The sequence below is a fragment of the Phaenicophaeus curvirostris genome, chromosome 9 (genome assembly GCF_032191515.1).
Source record: "Phaenicophaeus curvirostris isolate KB17595 chromosome 9, BPBGC_Pcur_1.0, whole genome shotgun sequence".
NCBI lineage: Eukaryota > Metazoa > Chordata > Aves > Cuculiformes > Cuculidae > Phaenicophaeus > Phaenicophaeus curvirostris.
This window is the reverse complement of record NC_091400.1, coordinates 35077587-35102079: the sequence shown is the minus strand read 5'-3', so window position 1 is coordinate 35102079 and position 24493 is coordinate 35077587. Positions and strand designations below refer to the sequence as shown.

At 41.7% G+C, this 24493-nt stretch overlaps 1 protein-coding gene across 2 annotated transcripts in view; it reads right to left on the bottom strand.

Annotated features, from left to right (window-relative positions):
• PRKG1 (protein kinase cGMP-dependent 1) overlaps window positions 1-24493 on the bottom strand; it is a 473692-nt gene that overhangs the window by 91348 nt on the left and 357851 nt on the right. For both annotated transcript variants that reach the window (XM_069863903.1, XM_069863901.1), the window contains exon 7: window positions 24390-24484. In XM_069863903.1, the coding sequence (XP_069720004.1) occupies window positions 24390-24484 (95 nt within the window). The remainder of the gene's footprint in view (window positions 1-24389; window positions 24485-24493) is intronic.

Sequence of the window (24493 nt, the reverse complement as noted above, 5' to 3'; positions counted from 1 at the left end):
TCATGGGAAAACCACTTCCAGAAGACCCACTCCCTTAGGATTGGGACCAGTACTTCCTACAGAAATCACTCAATAATATCAATATAAATTAGAAAAATGTTTTCAAAAGACCAGAAAGACAGAGAAGAACAAACACAGCTGTCTATAGGAACGAATATCAATATTTTGGTAGGTAAAACGTGGCTTAAGCGTATGGATAAAACGAATGACTAAAGCAGAATCTGAGTGATGTAATGCTGATGCTAGAATGTTAGCACTTACTTGCTTGCCGAATCTGTTAATGATTTAAACCAATCATTCTTGTATTTTTTCCTGAATTATTGTCATGAACTACTGTCTCACTACCAAGTAATTAATAACATTCCCTATGTGAAACAACCCAGAAGTACGACACGATCAATATTTTTTATAAAGAAGTCCACTAGTAGCCCACCACACACAGTACATCACTATTTAATCAGCCAGTAGGTGACAAGAGTGTCTTTAAGATATACTAAATGTCAGTTATCATATTCAAGGACAATTCAATTAAATCCTGGGCAAATCAGAAGAGTTCTAGAAACTAGAGCCTTGCAGACCTACTCTGCATAACGTACATATCTACCGGCCTCCATCAGATAATACAAAGCTAGACAAAGCCAAAAGACCAAGAAACTCGCACAAGTGAAGTGGACACCATTTATTTGCACACAAATTCCCTAAAAATAAATAACACTGCAGTTAATCAGAGCAGATGTCATACTTTAGCAAAGTTCTGTGCAGTAAACTCAGAATGACTGCATTTATAATCTAGGCATACATGTTATTGTTGCTTTTCTAAGTCTTACTGTTTCAAAAATTGATAACACTACTAGGCTCTTATAAAAGTCACTTGAAATTAAATAACAAATTGCATTATCTTGCAAAGATTACTTGCAGAAAAGTAATTTGAAGAGCAGCCACAGAATTTGGTGTACAGAACCACAGCAAACAGGCTTTGACCCATTTTCTTCAGGAAAAACTCAACTGCTGCACTTCAGTTTAGCATTTAATAGGTCACTAGAGGAGAATACAAACAAGGAATAGAAAGTAACTCTCCAACTCTCAAATAATTGCTTCGTTTTGGGATACATTGATATTTTAACCTTGTTAAAGAAGCAAATGGTTTGGAGGAAACAAAGTTCTATTATTAGTAAACCAATTAATTTTCAAAACATATTAATGAGATAATTTCACCCCATTAAATAGCATTAATAAAATCTCGAGGTCAAAGTCTAGCTAATGAATGAAAAAGATTAAGAGCCTGGGGTTTCTGTTTAGTTTTTCCATGTTTAACCTACTTAAATCAAGGGAGACTAGTGTAATATTTTATTTGAATAAAATCACAGGAATTTGTTATGAGTCCGATTCTTTACAGCTTGTTCAGGACAAATCGCCATCAGAAGAGGCCTGTTGCTTACAAAGACAGGACCCACTGAAGCAGACCAGCTTGCACCCCTCTTGTTTTGACTATGAAATGAAAAGACATGCACAAAATAGCTTTTAAATTTTCAAATGAAAATTAGAAAAGCATTGCAAAAGCTACTTCTCCAGTATTATCAAAAGATGACTGGAATAGAGACGCATGGACCATCTCTGTACACAACTGTGGACATGTTGCTTCATGATCTCAAAAGCAACATTAGCTCATTTCCAATGAATGAGTTGCTGATGAACTTTCTGATACTTTAATTTTCCTTTCAAAACTGGGCGAAGCTGGCACGAACGCTTACCACCCACCAGTGGGTGGAGAAAAGAAAGAAAACGAGGAGATGGGAAAGGACAACTAAATTGGATAAGCATCATTTCCTTGGGCAAGGAAGTATATGGGAAATCTGATGTCCTTCAGTCTTTGCTAAGCATTTTTTCACCAGTGAAAGGCCAATCACACTGTCTGATTGTTTGAGAACTTGAGAAACCCATGTCAAGACCTGCGTCTCATTATTCCCTACAACTCCTGCAAGAGACACTTAAGACTAGAAATGCTGAGAGGACTGAAAAAAGATGACATGACCTGCAAGTGGTGAATTATTGCCTGATCACAGATGAGTAAATTAATGGAAGTGTGCCCTCATTAAACCATGTCCTTGGGACTGTATCCTCCTCCAGAAGGTCCTGACTCACTGCAGAGGACGCCATATAAAAGCTATAAACCACCACAGATTATGTCAGGAGAGAAAACATTTGCGAAGACTCTGGGCAGTAATTAGCAAAAGTCTGCAATGCTTCTAGCAAATGAATTCTAGTGAAGCCTTATCAAAACCTATCATCAAACACGCCACCTTCATTTTAAATCATGAGCCCAGCAATAATGGGCTTGCTATCAACCGGGCTGCTTATTCTGCGGTTGGAGTATTGGATGAGATTTCTGCTCCTCTCCGTGGAAACCATATTCTCATAATTGTCTAAATCTCATCACATGCTCATAATAAAGGAAAGAGATAAAATACATGCCAATGATAATGATGAAATGCAGCAGAGAGGATTTGTTCATGTGTAACATTATCCACAAAACTATACCTACTAAGATGAATATACAGAATTCCTTTGCTACAGTTTGAACACCTCATATTATTAAATTAGAGCTGCTGTTCATGAAAAATAACCTCTGAGAACAGCGAAAGTTTTTTATCCTAGATATATCTGAAATGTTTTAGATAACCCAGCTGACTTTGAACATCCTCAATGAGCCCATAGCCTGGTGTCTCACTCTGTTGGCACAGGACTCTTAAGGATACAAATCCAGTTGATTGGATTCCCCTATGGTTAATAGCATATATGTAGGTTCAGGCTGGACATTAGGAAAAAATTTTTCACTGAAAGGATCATTGGGCCCTGACAGAGGCTGCCCAGGGAGGGGGTTGAGTCCCCTTCCCTGGAGGGCTTTAAGGGACGGGTGGACAAGGTGCTAAGGGACATGGTTTAGTGATTGATGGGAATGGTTGCACTTGATGATCCAGTGGGTCTTTTCCAACCTGGTGATTCTATGATTCTATGAAATAAAGTCCTTTTCCCCATGTCTGACTCATCATTCTTCAAGCCTTGTGTACTGATAACATCTTGAGCCTAGATGGAAAATGAAGACACACAAATTGTGAAGCTTCCAATGAGGTTTAATGCTTCTCCTAAGCACCGGGAGGAACAGTGTGTCACAGTGTCAGTGTCTCATTACTAAATCAAAGCTCCTGAAAATTAAAAAACTTCCCTTCCACTCCCTCACTATTCTTAATCTGGAATCTCCACATGGGAAAAATAATTTCTACAGCTGTAAAAGGAAAAAAGAGGAATAATAAGGCTATAAGGTTAACTACAATACTGTATTACAAGCCTTTCAGGAGCAGTTTTAAAATGATGAAACATTTTATAAATGAATTTGCATTTCCTTGAGACTCCCTGCTTAGAGATGTGATAACCATATCTGTAAAATATCAGACTGCTCAGAGACACATGACAGGGGTAATGTAAAACCTACATTTTTCCTAAATTCTTCATAGCATCAGAGGAATAAACCAACAACACAAAAGGCTCAGACTTGCCCAGTGTTCAAAAGATCTTTAACTCTCCTAAGCAGAGAGATCTCCCCATAACTACCTAGTTATTTAAGTCTTTCTCCAAGTCTCTAGGAACGTGTCCAAAAAGGGCACATGGTGCAAGATTAAAAAATTCCACCACTATTGTGGAACCTCTCAAAACCCATGCAGATTGGATGTATTCTGGATTTCCATTACAATAAAAGTATTTTTTTTCACTACAGTATAAGACTGGGACCAATAGCTTTTAGAAGCAAATAGCTGCAGTAAACCCTGTTTTGTTTTGTCTAAATTACTTTTGTTGGTGTTTTTTCCCCAGAGATTTCTTTCAAAGCAGCAGTCAAAAGTTGCCATTTTGCAAGTTCTTGTCTTTTGTACAAGATTTACCCTTCTCTCCAGTAAATTCAACTAATTTTTTAGAATCATGTAACAGGTCACTTTCTAGACTAAAACCCATTTTTAGTCTGGCACTAAGAACTGTTAAAAATCATGGTACAAACTCCAGGTCACCTGAATAACGACAACTGAATGCCTTTTTTATGCCAGCCTCTCAGTTTTTCTTAAGGCAGATATATTCAGAGAAAGCCTGAGGAGAGCGCTAAAAGGATTTTAGATGAGGATTTCAGATGCGAAATAGGAGAGAAAATCACAAGTAGTGTCATCTTTACTTTAAAAGCACTATATTAACTTATGTTGGCAATGTAAGATGTTGGATATACCTGGCTTCAGAACAGAATAATAATGAGTTTAAAATTAATTCCATCTCTTTTTCAAAGCTTCAGACGTTACTGGATGAAATTTCAGAATGTCCAAAGTCAAGATATTAAAATCACAGGGAAGCCTTAGCTGGCAGATGCAGTGGGTAACACATATTACCTCCTAGTTATTTGAAAGAAGATAGCTTTTGCAAAAAGCTCATGGACACTTTTTGCAGTCATTCTAGGCTATTTATGGACTGATGTTTACACTGTGCTTTATTACTTCCAGATATTTCCATCCAGTGCAGAGACTGAAAGACACACCTGATTGCTTCTGCAACTAAGAGTGCAGAGAAGCAGGCTCAAGAATGAGGCTGCACACCAGCATGCCATGAAGTATGTTTTCAGTCTATAAAAGTAACTTGTTGGCAAGGAACTTCACACATATTCCCCTCCTCCTGATTTAACTTCAGTTTCTATGGTTTGGATTTTTTTTTTCCCCTGGGTTTAATGTGGCCTCACCTACTCAAGCGTAGAAGACTAAAAACAACTCTGAAGTTTACAGTCCAGGACCAGAAGTGGCTCATCTACGTATTTCATATCACAGAATCACTACGTTGGAAAAGACCTCCAGGATCATCGAGTCCAATCATTCCTATGAACCACTAAACCATGCCCCTCAGCACCTCATCCACCTGTCTTTTAAACACCTTCAGGGAAGGTGAATCAACCCCCTCCCTGGGCAGCCTGTTCCAGTACCCAATGACCCTTTCTATGAAAAATTTTTTCCTGATGTCCAGCCTGAACCTCCTCTATCAGAGCTTGAGGCCATTCCCTCTTGTCCTGTCCCCCGTCCCTTGGGAGAAGAGCCCAGCTCCCTCCTCTCCACAACCTCCTTTCAGGTAGTTGTAGAGAGCAATGAAGTCTCCCCTCAGCCTCCTCTTCTCCAGGCTAAACACCCCCAGCTCTCTCAGCCGCTCCTCTTGTTCTCCAGCCCCTTCACCAGCTTCGTTGCTCTTCTCTGGACTCGCTCCAGAGCCTCAACATCCTTCTTGTGGTGAGGGGCCCAGAACTGAACACAGGATCTGAGGTGCAATCACCAATTCTATGACATCATGGTTCAAAAGTCTAGGTGTTGTAGAAGACAGATAAGAATTAAAAAGAAGGGTATCCTCACAGTAATGTCTTTTGTAGATTTTTAACTAGATTCTCATCAGGCTCTTGCCGAAGTTACTGATCCTTCACTCAGTATTCAGTTGGGCTGGTTACATCAACACTGAAGTTGCCTAAGAGAATAGATCACTTACTTTGGAAGAAATTCAAAAAACTTCTTCTTTGTGACACCATCACAGATAACATTTAAAAAAACAGGGCACTAGGAAAATATCATGTGGATTTGGACACAAGAGAGCAAAGATAAGCCAACAGAACTGTCATCCCTCTCTCCTTACTTAACACTTAGCCCCTCTTGCTGAGGTTTTTTCTTTTTCACTAGGCTTGTGGTCGCTGAAAGGGAAAAAAAAATGTATAACTCACATTACTGCACAGTTTAAGACAACTTCTTTGTAAAGCTCCCACGCATCATCTACCTAAATTGATGATGATTAACAAATGTTGATTATGATGATTAACCTGCTATAACAGCCGTTATAATCTTTAGAAGATTGTGTCAAAAAGTACTCTGAAACGTCCCAGCTTCTTCACAATTCTACAGTTGAAAAACATTTTTTCATTTAATAATAACATGATTGAGGAAATAATGGAATTTAGCAAGTGCCTTAAAAATGCGCATTTTATAGCTTTAGGCTTCACGAATCAAGAACTTTATTTTACAAAGCCTAGAGGCTGGGGGGAAAAAAGGAATTTGATAGTAATATAAAAATTATATGAATTGAAATCTCTGCCAGCCCCATTAGCAGTCAGAGTGAAATTGCTTCCTTAGGGAAGTTCTGCCATATAAACCTCTAAGAGTTGTTTCAGCCTGAACAAACCTAAGGTTAAATGGAGATGAAGGCTGGCCACAACCTTAGTAGCAATAAATGAGCTTTTCCCCCTTTTTAGTGAAAATAAACACAATTAAACCTCTGAAAATGGCTGCATTCAATCCGGTGCACGCAGCTCAATGTTTCCCCTCTTATACTATTGGACTTGGGGTGATTTGTGTTGCACTGATGGCCTGAGAGCATAATTGACACCTGCAAATTGGCACAATCACCCTGTACTTCAAACATCAAAAGCTTGCAGAGACCTTGGAAACAAAGGTGTATTTGCTGAAATAAATACAGGAAATATACTTATTGTCAGCAAATTAGATTTTCTAGAGGGTCTAGCAGTAAGGAGTTGGACATTAGGAAAAAATTTTTCACAGAAAGGGTCATTGGGCACTGGCAGAGGCTGCCCAGGGAGGGGGTTGAGTCACCTTCCCTGGAGGGGTTTAAGGGACGGGTGGACGAGGTGCTGAGGGACACGGTTAAGTGTTTGATAGGAACGGTTGGACTCGATGATCCGGTGGGTCTCTTCCAACCTGGTTATTCTATGATTCTACGATAAGGAAACTTCCATGCGACGCCTTAAGGGAAATAAGGAGTGTTCCACTAGGAAGGTGACACGGCCAACAGCCCAGCTGAAGGGGCTCTACACAAACGCACACGGCTTGGGCAACAAAGAGGAGGAGCTGGAAGCTACCGTGCAGCATGCTAGAAAGCTACAGCCTGATTGCTGTTCCTGAAACTTGGTGGGATGAATCCCATGACTGGAGTGTGGCTGTTGGTACCTACAGGATGTTCAGAAGGGACAGACTGGGAATGGGAGGCGGAGGTATTGCCCTTCACATCAGGAAATGGAGAGTGTGAAGAGCTGTCTTTGAAGAGTAGCCACAAACAGGTCGAAAGGTGAGAAAAACAGACTGAGGCAACAAGAGGATCCTTGTGGTTGGCGTGTACTCCAGGCCACCTGATCAAGGGGAGACCTCCGATGAAGCCTTCTTCCTCCAGGTACAGGAGGCTTCACGATCACAACCTCTTGTCCTACTGGGGGATTTCAACCACTCTGACATCTGCAGGAAAAGCAGCAAGCTGTAAGCAATCCAGGAGACTCCTGGAGTGCATTGAAGATAATTTCTTGACCCAGGTAATAGACACCTCTACCTGAGGGGATGCAATACTGGACCTGATGGTCAGCAGTGTAAGCAAGCTTATCAGGGACATCAAGATCAGAGGCAGGTGGGGCTCCTGCGGTTACATAGTGGTTGAGTTCAAGATCCTGAGGGATACGAGACAGGTGAGGAGTATAGTCAGGACCCTAAATTTCAGGAAAGCAAATTTCCAGCTCTTCAAGGAGATAGTCAATAGCATTCCCTGGGAGATGGTCCTCAGAGGCAAGGGAGCAGAAGAGAGCCTGCAAATATTTAAGGATGATTTCCATAAAGCACGAGAGCACTCAGTCCTCATGGCAGAGAAGGGAAGAGGCCAGTGTGTCTGTGTCAAGACCTGCTGGTCAAACTAAAGACCAAGAGGGAACTGCAGAGGCAGTGCGAGCAGGGACAGTGAACCTGGGAAGAGACACTGCCTGGTTGTGTAGAGGTGGGGTTAGGAAGGCCAAGGGGGATGGCTTTAACTTGGAAGGGGGAAGATTTGGATTAGACATAGTAAGAAGAAAGTCAGAGTTGCCAACAGAAGGCTGAAGTTGGCAGCTCTGAATTTCAGTGACAACCCTGAAAGAGCAAAAATGGATTGCCAGTCCTGACCAACAGTTGAACAGTTGAGTTAATAGTCAAAAAGCTGAAGAAAGGGAAGGAAAAAGCAAAAAAAAAAAGCACCAGAAAGGTGCCCTGAGCAACCTACTTTAATTAGACTCGTTTAGAGCATGGACTTGTACCAGGTGCCCACTGTAAGTCCCTCCCAGCTTAAATTATGAGTCAATGATGCTGTAACACTGGGAGACAAGAAATCCCAACAGCTTTCACTACAACAAATACTAACAGTGATAAAAAGAGAGGAGAATGGGGCAGCAGCTCCTGTCTCTGTGACTGAGGACATCAAAACTGTGCTCATCTGGTGAGTGATAGGATCCAAGAGAGGGCAAGAAATGAAGGGAAAGAGTAAAGGCAGATACAGATTATAGGTGAGATCTATGTTAACAGTGGTCATGAAGATGACTCCAAGAAGAGAAGAGGTGAAAATATTTTGTATCTGCAGCAGCAAATGAGGAAGATGGAGTTGTGGTGGGACATGGGACAGCAAGCCAGGAGAAGTGTCTGTATCTTGGCCATTTTCTCTTGAAAAGAGAAAAAAATCAGTGAAATATTGAGCAGAGAAAGGAGACACAAGCATGATGAATGATGGTCAGAGAATGAGAAGACAGCCAGGGGACTGGTTTTTTAGTTGGAAAGAAAGCAGAAAATGGAAGACAATAATCGTAATTAAGGAAATCAGCCTGCTGCAGGATTTCTGCCAGCATAATTTGGCAGCACAAGAGCAAATGGATTTGAGGATAAGTACCTTTCACTTAGAGAAGATCAAAAAGAGAGAGGAGATTTGGAGCCTTAAACCTGCAGATAATCAGCCACTGCAGGGCTGGGCAGAGGAAGAAGAAGCCTTGGGAAGGAAAGAAGAGGTTTTTGTGACTGTGAGAGGAGCTGAATGGGCTCTCAACCAGACAGATGCCTGACCAATGATGCTGATGCAATGGAGAGATTTTAATAGAGCAGATAACTTAGTTGTGGAAAAGGCAGCAAGGTCCAATCTATCCCATAAAAACCTAGAATCAAAAGGTTAATCCCAGCACTGAGCCTGGGCTTGTTTTTCACCTTTGCTCATCAACAGTCTGATGTATTTAAGAAAAGTGCCTGAGATTCTCCTATCCATCAAAGGTGTCTCTTTGGAAAAAAAAAAACCTACGTCTATCAGGGTAGAGTGTCCCAGTAATGGACCTTTGTTTAAGTCCTGTTCACAGAGTTTGCAGTATCCCAGCTATGATGGTCAGGGAGGAGCTTGGCAGCACAGCTCCAATTCCAGCCACGAGATCGGACCAGCTCACACACTGTCCCACGCAACTGGCACAGTCATAGGTCATTCCCCGGTTAAAATCAACTTAAAAATGGAAAGCTCAAGCCCCAGATGAAGTTTCTGAGGGTCAGTAATAACATGGTTCAGCCTAACAAAATGTTAGTAGGTTATCAAGCATCTATAAGAAGCACTCCTAAATGATGCCGCATATGATAACCCTAATCTTTTATGTTAAGTAAAGAGATATTTTAGGTGAACATCCACATCAACATTACAATTAAATAACATGCTCTCCTAATAGGAAAATCACTTCCAAAAAATCAGCTTTCAGACATTTGTTATGGGAGCCAAACATAAAGGTAACACGAGCTTTGCTCATGAAGTGTCAAGGCTGTAACAGGAGCGCTGTCGCATTTTGCAAAAGCTATGCTCAGATTGTGCCTCTGCCTAAAATAAGACCTGACTTTGTTCAGTGATAATATAATCTACTTATTTTTAAATGTTAACTCGCTCAGTGATATTTCCAGCTAGCCTAGTTGCTCTCCAAGATCCCAGCTCCCCTTTCACTACCCCACCGACACCCCACAGGGACAGGGGCAAGTTGGGACAACAGATATTTGCTTTAATGTGCCGAGTACTTAAAAGCTTAACTGTATCATTTGCATCAACTATCAATGCAACTTACTTCATGTTCAGAGGCTAGAACCAAAAATGGAGTCTTCAGAGCCTGTTTTGCCATCAGGAGCATTAACAGCCCCTCTGCAAAGTCTTGAAATAGGGAAAAGATCTGTTCACAAGCCTTATGAGGAGCGGCTGAGGGAACTGGGTTTTTTTAGCCTGGAGAAGAGGAGGCTGAGGAGCGACCTAATCACTGTCTACAACTGCCTGCAAGGAGGTTGTGGAAAGGTCAGTGCTGGTCTCTTCTCCCAAGTGATAGGCGATAGGAGGAAATGGTCTCAAGTTGTGCCATGGGAGGTTCAGATTGGACATCGGGAAAAAATTTCTTCACTGGAAGGGTTATCGGGCTCTGCAATTGGCTGCCCAGGAAAGTGGTTGAGTCTCTATCCCTGGAAGTATTTAAAAAGTATTTAAAAGATGAGTGGATGTGGTGCTCAGGAAAACGGTTTAGTAGTGGACAGGTATTGTTGCACTCAATGACCTCAAAGGCATTTTCCAACCAAGCGCTAAAATTGTTGTTAATGACAATTAAATTGAAAGCAGGGATCTTGTAGACTGATGACTGTCAAGAAATAGAAATATATAGAGTATATGAATAGTATACAGTCTACAAAACTCTTTGTACTTACACAGGGAAAATAAGGAGGAAAAAAGTAAACCTTAAGAGACTTGCTCTAGAGGTCCTGCACCCATCGCCTAAACCCAGTACGGATCTGCTCCAGCAAGAAAACCGTCTTCACGAAGGGTGGGCACCACCTCTCTGAAGAGATTACCAAACTGACAGCCCAGCTAACATTTCTTATGCTGTGCTCCCACCTGGATTAGGATTCCTAGTGCATTTGTCATCACCAGTTTACAGGACACACAAACACACCTCCCACTGCTAGTGCAGCCAGCACTTGTTTATCATCCCCAACACTCAGACCCACTCCAAGTGAAAAGCTTCCCACACTGTAGAAAAACCATGAAAAAAAAAGCTGAGAGCCAGCGTTTATCTAAAAAAGTGGATGTAATAAACACAGGCTCATCCCTGTGTTGCTGCCGAGCTGGTATTACTCATTAAGCAATGCTTTGCAGATGACAACGCTGATCTGTGTTTCAGGGTGACACACCAAGCTGTGAAGGTAATTAGCCCAGTCAGATATCATTAAATGACTATGTGGAAATGTTTTCTTCCTATGGTTTATTAGCCAGCTCGATCGACACGGTCTGAATGTTTTTCTCCATTGCAGGACACTGTACCTACACAATCACACACCAGGTTTCCCACAGTCATCTTCAGCTCCCTCCCCACTCACCTCCCCACAAACCACGTTAGCCTTGCTCTTCTACAGAAAGAATCTCATGGATGTAAAGCTGCTAATGCCTGATGTGTTCCAGGTAAAGAAGCCACTTTTTTAACCAAGAAAAGCAACAGAGAGGATTTCTAATTGCATTGCCATTTTTGCCTAGCATTATGGTAGGGTGCTTAAGCTGTTGCTCCTGTTCCCCATTTCCAGCCAGATGGAGGGCATGCAGCTCCAAACTTTGCTCCATTTTCTTGGCTGGGAAAGGGATCACAATGAAAGCAAAGATGCTTGGTTGTGAAAAGTTCGATTACTCGCCGAAGTGCTCCTTGAGGCAGTCCACTGCTCAGGGGACGAGCTGTATCTTTGGGTAAGGGCCTCAAGTTCTTTGCTGCAGACTTTGGAAAAGCAACTGTGAAATACTCTGGGTAGAAATGATGTTATAGCTCTGCCACAGAGAGAGACATTAGCCCCTCACCAAGCACAAGTCTTAGACAAAACAAGCATGTTCAAAAAAAACAACACACATCCAAAATTGGACAACACACATCCAAAATTGGACACTCCCGACACAGATTTTTAAATGAAATGCCATCAGACAACATCTTCTTGTCACTTTAAATGAGCACTACTTAAAATGGGTGAACCTCAAATGCTCTTTTAATACTGTAGAGTTCCTAACAAAGAAGAATGAAATAAGCATTCACACAGATAAATAGCCAGCTCCAGTCCTATAAATATTTCATCCTTAATTTTGAGTGCATCCGTCCCAGCAGTTAACTATGTTACTTAATTGTTAGAAGTCTGTAAAACAAAATCTGGAGAAGAGGTGTTCATCACTAGGCCTCCCACTGGTAATACTTATTATATGCAACCACTGAGAGTCTTTTTCTAGTCCCAAAGGAAATGTAGTCAATGTGTCCGAGTGGGATTCAGCTGCCCTCCCTGACACTGGGATCCCATCCAGCCCAGCTGTCTGCATGTCTCGGACAGATGGTGGAAGAGTTTCAGCACAGGATGACTCACCACTTGAAGGATCACCATGTTCCTGCAGACCTACAGACCCCTAGGCAAAACTGGGTGGGATATGAAGCTCTCGGGGTGGGGTGGAGGAAATCTATAAATTAGAATCATAGAATCATAGAATAACCAGGTTGGAAGAGACCCACCGGATCATCGAGTCCAACCATTCCTATCAAACACTAAACCGTGTCCCTTAGCACCTCATCCATCCGTGCCTTAAACCCCTCCAGGGAAGGGGACTCAACCCCCTCCCTGGGCAGCCTCTGCCAGTGCCCAATGACCCTTTCTGTGAAGAATTTTTTCCTAATGTCCAGCCTAAACCTCCCCTGGTGGAGCTTGAGGCCATTCCCTCTCATCCTTTCCCCAGCTGAATAACCTGGAAGGCATGAATTAAAACAAAGACATCATTATGTGTTGTTCGTAACACTGAATATGAAAACCATGAAGAATGTAACAAGTTATTAGAAATGTGTACTAAATGCAAACTTGCACCAACAACTCCTTCCAAGGATGAAGGCCTAAGTTACTATAATATGGCTAAACCACGATTGTGCTAAAGTCCCTAGCTAATTTAAAATTAAATTAATCAGCGTGCAAAGTGAAAGCCAGGAAAATATGTTATTCTACATTTTTAGAGGTGGAATTATTTTAATATGCCTCTATATAGAATCTTCTACTATTTTTAAACCACAAAATTTAATATTAAAGTATTTCATATTATGATGGTGCTTTATAACGATCAGAAAATGACTAGGCACTGCATCCCAATACTGGGTTACTATACATCCTCACAGAAAAAAACCTCAATATTCTACACACAAATTTATAAATACAGTTTTTTTATATGGAGTTACAAGCCTAACACACCAGATCAAATCCATCCCATGTATAAAAAGAAAATGAGATGTGATGAAGAGCCACATCAACTACTGCTTTAGTAAATATCTCTGTAAATTAAAGCAGCAAACCTGGGAGGTGCCGCAAGCAGGTATTGTTTTTTTAATGCCATCAAATGTGATGACGCTCAAAGATGTGGTTTCAATAAAGGATGACGGATGATGTGATTAAGAGCTACCCCGCGGAGAAGGACTTGGGGTACTAGGGGATGAAAAGCCTGACACGAGCCAGCAATGGGTGCTTGCAGCCCAGAAACCAGCCTTTTCCTAGGCTGCATCAAAAGCAGCGTGGCCAGCAGGGTGAGGGAGGGGATTCTGACCAGATATCAGAATATCTGATGATCAGATATTGTTGGAAACCTGCTCCGAGGGTTAGCTGACATGAGTTACCTTGTCTGCATCACGGGTAGTTAGACAGAGCCACTGGCAGGTTGCGAACTCACATGCAGCACCCAGTGGAGTAATTCATACTTACACCTCTGCCTCCCTGGTAGGCACCTGTAGCTACTGTTTTTAAGGATTTCAAGACAATTATAATTTGGTGCTGTATTTTTCAGCTCCACTTAATGCTTACAAACCCGAATAAAGCTAGTGGGAGTATTTTGATGTGAGCATTTTCCCAAGAAAACATGTTATTTCCTCTGGAGGTCTTTTACAGGGATATTTTTTCTCCTTTCCCTACAAATACCTTTATTTTGGTTATGGATTTCTTTTTTTCCAACTAGAAATACTTGTCATAGAACACCATTTCAGCATTTTGACGAAAGTATCACAATTTTGAAATATTATGATAAAATGCTTTGAATTAATTGTCAGTATTTATTATGACAATATGTTGATATAAATGTTGGATAATTTAAGAATGTAAAACCCTCAAAATACTACAAGTTGCTGCAGGACAGAAATTAGATGGGGATTTTTTGTTTTCTTTTTTTTTTTTCTTTTACATTGTACATTTATTGTCTGCAAAAGAACATAAAAAGAAGCAAAGGGGAAGAGTTTGGAGGATTCAGCCAGCACCAGAAGATGCCTTCAGCTCTTCTAGGCTGTTTCACATCCTCTGAATCATAGAATAGTTTATGTTGGAAGGGACCTTGAAGACCATCCATTTCCAATCCCCTGCCATGGGCAGGGACACCTCCCACCGGATCAGGCTGCTCAAGCCCCATCCAACCTAGCCTTGGACACCTCCAGGGATGGGGCAGCCACAACCTCCCTGGGCAACCTGGGCCAGGGCCTCACCACCCTCATGGTGAAGAAATTCCTCCTTATGTCCAGTCTAACTCTGCCCCTCTCCAGTTTATACCCATTGCCTCATCCTATCACTCCAAGCCTTTGTGAACAGTCCCTCCCCAGCTTTCTTGTAGCCCCTTCAGGTACTGGAAGGTCGGTCTAAGGTCTCCTCACAGTCTTCTCTTCTCTGGGCTGAACAACCCCAACTCTCTCAGCCTGTCCTTGCATGGGAGCTGCTCCAGCCCTCTGAGTACAAGAAAAGGAAACTGCAGTTTCAGGTTTATACTCTTAAGTAAGCAAGAACTACCAGATCTGACCCTAGTTTCACTCATCCTGGTTCATACAAGACGATACATCCACCAAATTGTGCTGTTTTAAAAACTTTACAGTAAGGACACTGACTTTCATATGAATAGCGCTCTAGCAGCTTTGTTAGCTAATAAAAAGCAACAATAGAATATCTCTGGGGTGTTCCCTATGCATTTTGTATTTCTGCGATAGAGCTTCTTTCAACCTCTGAAATAATGGCAAAGCAAAAAGATATCAGAGAAATTCACTACAATAAAGTGTAAGCAAATATATTCATAACGATAAAACCCCTGTAATTCTGCTTTCCTCCATCCGGCACAATCTTGTTGCCCAATGTTATATCTATTTTAAACTCAGCAGGAGGAATATTGTGCTTGCTCTGTAGGACTGCATCCTCAAAGGAAAGCAAATATACAGTTTTAGTTCCCAGGCTATGACTCAGTTGTAAAAAAGCCAGAATTATTAATAAGCTATGTTCTTATAAACTAACAATTATTATCTTTAAGACTACAAACAACCTGCTTATTTATTAACTCCATTTGAGTCACGAAGTTGGCTCTGTGCATAACTTCCCCGTTGAAACTGGAGCAACTTTATTTATGTACTTTTTACTAGGAGTAGTAAAATTTTGAATTTACTGCTAATTCTCTCCTAATGGCTATTTTTCCCCAAAGAAGTTTTTGTGTTTGACAGAGCAAATAAAAAGCCAGATATTAGATTTCTTTTTCCCTTAGGGAATACATTAAAAAGGGGTATATCCTGTGCACAAGCTCACGATTGTCTATATTCCATCAGTAAGTGATGTATTTTCATAATTATGTATTTTATGTAAACAGGCTTGTGAAATGCAAAGCAGACACACAAAATGCAGCACAAGGCAGGCGACAGATAAGGCACAAAAGACTCCAGTTCTGTGTTCACTGATCTTGCTTGAGTACATAATCATTTGTTTTTCCTTCTTACCGCAGTGTTTACTGTCACTCAATCGCAACAGGCTTTGTTCAGTGTTATTACAAAATAAAGCTGCGTCTCATTTCCAAGTCAATTGCCCCAACATTCAAGAAATCTGGAAGTACGATATTTGACAAAGGGAAAATCAAGCAGCTGAAAACCCCCGATTCATCATCTCATCACGTAACTCCAGCCCTACTTGAGCTTTTTAAGCGATCATCTAAACACAGACATAGAAAGAGCTTTTGTGGGCATGATTTTTTGCAATTGCTCTCCTTGCTCTACTGCTTTTGATCCTATTCAAGCCTGGGAAACTAGTTCTTATGTAACGTGTCACGTGGAGCAAATCTGAAAAGCCGCACAGCTTTTTGGGAAGATCCACCAACATCTGCTTGACTAAGATGGCACCAGCTTTCTATAACACCAGCACACAAATTAGTAAAAACTCTCAAATTATCTATTGAACAGTTGTTTCTCAAACTGCTGAGTGACACTGCAGTCAGTTTGCTCTAGTTTCAAATATCTTTATATAGAAAGATTGATCCTTGTCAAAGAGAAACTGTAAACACAGTAAAGAAAAATTACTATTTGTTTTCACAGTAAATAGTTTATTGCCATGTCTACAGTCTCAGACAACAGACTCTGGAGCTCTCTGTAAATCAAGAAGTCGACTGCATATCTGAGAACTTTGAGGCATCTCTTAAGAGGAGCAGATGGCCCATCCAAAAAAACCCTGCACAATAAAGCCAGCACTTCTTCTCATCTTGCATGCTTAAGCTGTGGAACTAATTGATACAGAAGGTCATGGATTTTAAAACTGCTTGCACATATTTGAAAAGTAAATCGATAACCCACCAAGGATTATAAATTATAAAGCCACCAGCTCTAGCTCAGGATATTCTTCAGCAATTGATTTTGGTTGCAGTTAAAGATAGGATGCCAGGCTAGATGGATCTTTGGTTTCAACTGGTGTGACCCATTCTACATTCTTATGTAAGATGAGTCAAGAATATCAATTCATTCCTGTTGGAAAAGGGTAAAGTAACCCTCATCTTGGTAGCCACAACACAGCACTTAAAAGCAGGATGATGTTAGAGCCAACACATCTTGCTCTGTCTGTCTGGGTCCTCTCCCCTTCATTTCTTGATAAACCAGGTGGCTGAAGTTAACCCAGCTCCAAAAGAACCAGGTTTATTTTTGCTAGGTGATGAAGGCATAGGTGTGGTTCAGTGAATTAGAGCACACCTAACAACATCCAGGGGGAACCTGCCAAGCCCATTTTAAAAGGCTTTGGATGAGTCCTTTAATTGGGAGACTCTTCCCTGCCAGGGAATGTCCTGGAGCATCAAGAGCTTTTGACAATCAGCTCAAGAGTTTGCCACAAGCTCCTGCGTAAGCCAATGCAATACTGGTTTGTGTTTCATGATGAAAGGAAAAAAGTAGAATGTGTACTTGGAGAAAGCAAAACAATTATGTTACTGATTGTATATGTGCATGGAATAACGTCATTAAACAAATTGCAAAGTCTGTGATGAAGATTTAATGATTTACTTTGCAACAGCAGTATCATAAAATATCTACATCCCTGCCACAGCAATGACTTTGAGACCAGGGCACCCAAGCACCAGAAATCATCCTGGACAGGACAGGGAGACACTTCAGTAGCGTTTCACTACTGCTGTGGTAGGCTCCTGGGATATCAATCAGACCTAAGGTCCACCAAGCCACCTCTCCCAACCCAAGCAGGGGACAGACGCCTGCTGGAAGAAAACCAACCCTGCAGGAAACCATCTGGTGACTTTGCCTCCTTGCTTCCAGCTGTCTGGGCTTTTGAGCTCTCACCCTTCAAAGCCGCTGGGAGGGTTTTGTTTCAGAGGTTTGCCAACAGCTTTTCCAAATCCTGTAAAAGCTTCTGGTGTTTGCTGCATCTTGGGGTGATGGGTCAAAACCCATCAGATGTCATCCCCTACTCCTGCCTCCCAGGTCTTGCCAGACCTTATGGGCAGAGCTCTGTCTGGGGAGGGGAAGAGGATGGGAGATAACGGCCATAACAGCTGTGATACCTTTTAACAACCCCCAATGACTGTGGTGAATGTTAAAAGCAGCTGATGTAATGGATGAAATACGTTCCAGCTGGTCCTTGGAGGCTGTGCGTCCCATCCATGCTCCGTGAGCTACTCACACAGCATTGCCGGTGCCAGGCAGAAGGGTTACAAGGAGACTACCCAGGGCTGAAATAAGCCCTTGTTATTTAGCAACAGGGGTGATGCAAATTGCTTCCCAACTTGCTCCCTCCTATAAGCTAACGCTGAAAGAATCTTACGTTTGAAGCACTGCTTCAATTTCCTCATAACAACCACCATGATGGATACATCTTCATCTCCTCAGGGGTCCTGGCTGGGAAACTACATTATCCTGAACTGAATTTCAACCCTATGGCTGGTATTTGTTCCTTTTTCTTCTTTTCCCTGTCCCTATATTGGGCTGAAATGGGAATAGTGAATCTATTTGTGTTGTGACCCCTGGCATGACAGGCGAATGAGGAATGACTTCATATCAAGGCCGTGAGCATACGTATTTGCTGCTGGCAGGAACCTTCTATATTTCTCCTAGTCAGGACCACAGAGCTCATTTTGCCATCTCTTTTCCATCACAGACCCCATTTGCTTTCTTACACCATAATTTTGCTGCTACCCAGACCACACCCCAACACTTCGGTGGCTGGATGCCTCTTTTCCAAGCACACTGATTGCAACAGAAAGATTAGTACTTCTCCATGGAGAAACAGAAATTACATACATGTCCTATAGGATAACACAGTTTACCTTTTTTATGTATATACACGTGTAATATTTTGAAAATAAGTTGGTTTACATATGTAATAGAAGCCTGAGGCTCCTGTTTGCCCTGCATATACTTGTGTAACCACCTAGGAAACCCTTCCTGCTCTACATCACAGAGCAATAAACTTTTCCAATCCTCCCTCCTATTCTCTCTTGCCAAGAAAATTCAAGACAAGTAGGTTAAAAGGTCATCAGATGGTAAGATTTGAGTGGAAGCACAGTATCATAAGCAGGGTGTCTGAAGAAAATGAAACATGACCCTTTGGTTCCCAAAAAAATTCAGTCAAGGACACTGATAATGCTTTTCTAGACACGACTGTTCGGGCATGGAGAGGGCTGAGAGAAATCAAATAAAAACTACAGTAAATTAATACTCATCAGATAACTCCCAACAGGTGATTGGTAAGAAGCAGAAATTTGTGCGTGTCAAATGAAAGAGAAGAACAGGCAACATTTGACAGCAAGGGATTGTGAAACATACCCCGTTTTACTGTGAGAATGAACATCATTCTGTGAGAATGAACACCATAAGCAGCAGCAGCCGTTTTACCAAAAAAAAAAAAAAATTATAATAACATAAAATAAAATGCACTCCAGCCTGCACTTTTCCTTTCCAGTTTCCAGGCCAGCCAAGGCAGCTGTGAAGTGCACAGGACACTGTGTGTGGGTCTTGTTAAACGAAAAATATTAGAAGATGCTAACATGCAGATCCATTTTACCATTTACCATGCCAGCTATTTTCTAAATGCTGAGAACTGGTCTTATTCCCCCCCCCATCTGGAACGGGTAAATAAATCTCTGTAGTCCTTCAAAAGTTATCAGGGAACAACAGGAGAAAAGAATTTCTGGGAAAAAGAAAGGGCAAGACAGAAGATAGTGGAGCAGCAAGGTGGGGCACTTCCAGCTTTCCAGGTTTTGGCAATTAATTTTTTAATGAAAAACTGAATTTTCAGATTCTTATCTGGGAAGAAGACTAACGTAGAGGTCGATTCAGCAGTAGCATCACTGCAACTCGACAGAAACAAACTAAGAATTACAGCAGTGAGAAGAAAAGCACGAGCAGGACCCCAGCCTCTTGCTGCACTTATAGAGGTTGAATACAAACGATTAATTCTGAAATCTGACTCATAGTCCTGGCCGCAGCAAAAGAAAACAACAATATACTAGAAAAAGAAATGTATCTACAGCATCATCAATTCCCTAATGCCTTATTTATTTATGTCTCATTCTTGTCTCAGCCATCAAAGGAGGTTGAAAGGAGCCTGTAGAGAGGTGGTTGTTGGTCTCTTGTCCCAGGTGATAGGTGACAGGACGAGAGGGAACAGCCTTAAGCTGCACCAGGAGAGGCTCAGATAGGACATTATGAAAAACTCTTCACAGAAAGGGTTCACAAGCACTGGACCAGGCTGTCCAGGAAGGTGGTTGAGCCCCCATCGCTGGAAGTATTCAAAGGACAGGTAGACGAAGTGCTTAGGGATATGGTTTAGTAGTAGACAGGTACGGTTGGAATTGATGATCTCAAAGGTCTTTTCCAACCTAGGGATTCTATGATCATTAACTGGATCTTTTAAGTAGTTTTGGGGATTATATTCAGTTCTTACATAATTTATGAATAAATCAAGCTCTGACATTGCCACCTGCTATTCTGATTTAGAGGCACTAGTTTTTCCTCATACATCACTACTTCTGTCCGAGGCCTGAGGGCAACTTCAATCACAGCAATTCACTCTATTTTGAATTGGAAATATGGTATAAAGGTTTTGGACGGTCAGCAAGGAAATTGTCTTTCGACATTCCTCCCCACAAAGGTATATACTGTTTTACTGATCCTGCAAATTATCAGCGCACAAAACATATCTATGGGATTTTGGGGAACTAGAGGAGAGATGGTATCTGTAACGCTGAGAAAAAACTCCACAGGAGCCTTAGGAGGCAGAGATATAAATGGAAAACAGTACAAATTTTCTTGAAGGGAAGATGCTGTTATGTCCCATGACAAAAGATACTACCACGCTCATTTTCAAATCATTGTGAAGGTAATAAAAAATTTATATATAAATCTGATACTGTAGCTCAAATATCACTATAATTGTGACGACGGTAGAGCATGACTGATGACCCAAACACTGCAATTTCTTCTTCACCCTATGCACCACAAACATTAAAAAAAAAAAATCATTCTCTATTTCATTCTTGACAATGTGAAGGACAAAGGGAGGATCCCCTTTGGATGGGGCTCTCTGCACCAAGCAGGAGCTTCCTCAGGTTGTCCCATCCGCAAGCTGACCCACCACAACCCTAGAGGCAGAACAGCTTCCCAAATTCCTGCACCTTTTCACGTACTAAAATCATTCAGATCGATTGCTGATAAACCCTCGTCTCCTCATTCTGGATTTCACTAAATGGAAAAGATCTTTGTTGAAGCCATTTAATATATTTGTACAAGCTTAAATCACAGCATAGCATCCATACTTCGAACCCTTTTTCAGTACTATGCACTCCTAGCTTATATATTTATACACTGGTGCATAAGAGATACCGCGGAGGCCGGGACAGGCTCTGTGTCAGCTTCAACCTGAGCTACTTTCCCAAAATCCTCCTCTGTCACCTCCTCTCTCTTGAAGGAGACTTCAAGCTGCTGAATTTTTAGAGATCCCCTCTTCAGGAGCCAATGCACTCCCAGTCATTTGACCTCAAGAGTCAACCAGTTTGGTCAAGGCGTTATGAACCAAACCATGAATATTATTTCTTTCAAAATCTCTTCCCTGCTCACTAAGGGAGGCTTCTTTGCTTCCTCTCTGAAACATCAGCCCTCTGCCCCATGGTCTGGACATCCTCCTGCATCCCACAACCAGCCAAACCCCCTGCATGACAGCTCTAGCTAAATGGAATATATGATGCAATATATAATGTACCAGCAAAGAGGTGATGGCTCAAACCTGTTCCTCTTTTGGGCTAGCCTATGGGAAACAAATTCTGAAGGAGAAAGAGCCTTCTCTTATGTTCCAGAAGATTTGCTTTATTCTCTCCTCTTCTCTTCCCCTATCGCTGCCTAGAAGATTGTCTGCCACAGACTAAACCATGTTTTCCATCCAATGAGACGTTCGCACCAAGAACATCACCTCTGGAAGAGGATGTGACATAGTCCAGACAGGTACTCACTCTTGTGCAAAGGTTCAGCTCTGCGATGCCACCAAGAAAGCACCATAATTATTCACTAGTTTTCATACGTGAACCACAAAGTTGCATTGAGTTATTTTCCTCTGCTTACCTGAATGGAATGCTATTTCCATTATTGTAAAGTCTTATAAAATGTTTTCTTTCCTGTTAAGAAAACGCCACCAAAGAATAACTGATTGTGAGTACGCTGTCAATGATGTACTGCTAATCTCTAAATTATATATTTGCTATGCTGGCGCCAATTAGCCAGGAAGGTAAGAGAACCACATAACAGTCGGGAGCCTTGAGTGTGACCGTACGACGATGCAGCCAATCATTTCACAACTTGTTTAGTTCCTGCCAGTGTGCAATGGGATACTGTGAAATAACACACACCATCTGGTGCGAGTGCCACACACAGAATAACGTATCTCATCGACTGATGTCTATATTGCTATACATATTTCTGCAAGAGACTAGAAGGTAGTTATTATCTGTCCTCCTGCTGTGCTGTACTAAGTGAATACTGCAACTATTATTTTATATTGTCAGAAAGAAATGTCTTTCAGTTATTACTACATCTCCCACACAGGAAAGCATAAAATACAATTTAACAGCATGTAATTAAGTACTGTTGAGCAAGTCCCCCAAATATGAAAAATTAGTTTGAGATGAAAAAGTAAAGAAAATACATTAAAAAAAAATTATTTCATATTGAGCTCTCAGCCATAACTCTATTTTACACGTGTGGTAGAAATATCCTAAAAGTTTAGCAAGTAGCTGAGCAGTGATAAATTAAACAGTTCTGAAAATATACGTATTTATTGAGCTGCAGAATGCTTTACATTACAGTATTTTCTCACTATTCAATTTAAATCTAGCTACAGAATTACTAAGTTTATTAGCAAATTGGAGGTACTTCAGATACATCAGCTCCCTAGCAAAAAATATATTTCACTATTATTCTTTCCTTGCACTTTAACACACTCTGTTTAGTTTCAGAAAATCAAAGTTATTATATATTGAATATTTAAATATATGCAGGCCAGTAGTTATTGTTCCCTGGATCCTCCCTGTGACCCTTCTTGTAGACGGGCACAACATCAGCCTCCAGTCCAGTGGGACTTCCCCAGTCTTCCAGGACTGTTGGAAGATGATGGAAAGGGGTTTGGCCAGCACATCCGCCAGCTCCTTCAATACCCTTGGGTGGATCCATCCAGCCCCATAGACTTGTGGGTGTCTAGTCGGGCTAGCAAGCCTCTGACCACCTCCTCTTGGATCATGGGAGCCTCATTTTGCTCCTCTAGTTTCTGGGTTTGTACACAGAGGGAACAACTTTCTTTACAATTAAAGACTGAGGCAAAGAAGGCATTAAGTATCTCAGCCTTTTCCTCATCCCCTGTCACTGTTGTTCCTTCTGCATCCAACAGGGACTGTACGGTCTCCCTAGTTCTCCTTTTATTGTTAATATATTTACAGAAAGATTTTTTATTATCTATCACAGACTTAGTCAATCTGATTTCTAGTTGAGCCTTAGCCCTTCTGAGTTTTTCCCTGCACAATCTCACTTCCCTCCTGTAGTCCACCCAAGATGCCTGTCCCTTCTTCCAAAGCTCATAAACACTTCTCTTCCTTTTGATATCTCTCAAGATCTCCCTGCTCAACCAAGCTGTTTTTTTCCCCCCACTGGCTCTTTTTCCGGAACATGGGGATGGCTTTCTCCTGAGCTGCTAGGATTTCCTTTTCAAAGAGATCCCAGCCCTCCTGGGCTACGTGTTACTACAACATCAACTAGAAGTCCTTCAGAATCATAGAATGGTTTGAGTTGGAAGGGACCTTGTAGATTCCACCTCTCCTGCCATGGGCAGGGACACCTCCCACCGGATCAGGCTGCCCAAGGCCCATCCAACCTGGCTTTGAACACCTCCAGGGATGGGGCAGCCAGAGCTTCCCTGGGCAACCTGGGCCAGGGCCTCCCCAGTCTCATGGTGAAGAATTTCCACCTTATGTCTAGTCTAGATCTGCCCCTCTCCAGTTTATACCCATTGCCCCTCGTCCTATCACTCCATGCCTTTGTATAGCTCTTAGGCCCAGAGAAGTATCCAGGATGGAGTGAAGTTTTTGTCAATTAGGATGAGTGGGTGCCTCAAATTCCTGCACGGAATGCATTTCACTATTCCTATTCTTATTCCTCCCTATGGAAATAAAGTATATTTTTATAATAATCACCTGCTGCATGTGGATTTACAGTTTCTCTCCTTTTAGTACAGTCACTCCCTAACGAAAATGTTTACACAGGCCACTGATGCACAGTTCTCACCTCTACCACAATCATACATATACGATAGGACCATTTAAAATCCCCGACCACAGCCTTCAGCTGTCTGCCCCAACAAGAAGACCACGATTATGCTCTTACCATGCACGAAAAATACTAGAGAGTAGCAAGACGTTAAACATTTTGACATTCCAATGCGCTGTCAGGGAAGAGAGAGCAAAGACAAGCACTGTCTACGAACACAGGAATAATGGCTACAAATATGGGAATATATATATTTGGCCTCTCAACTGCCAGAAAATCTTTATCTCCCTGCTAAGGCGCAGCCTTATTGCAACATGCAACTCCAAGGGCCAATGCCCAACTCCAAAAGCATAAACTCACTTGCAACCGTCTTACAAACTGCAAGAGCACTCTGAAAGCTGCAAAAGTCCTTGGAAAAGTATCTCAGCATCAAAGCCGCATCATAAGGAGCACTTACCCTTGAAGGGCTTTCTCTCCAAACCAATCTCCTTTCCCTAGAGTACGGAGAAAGACTGGATCTTCACTGGGGGAGTCTTCACGAGTAACATTCACCTGTTGAAA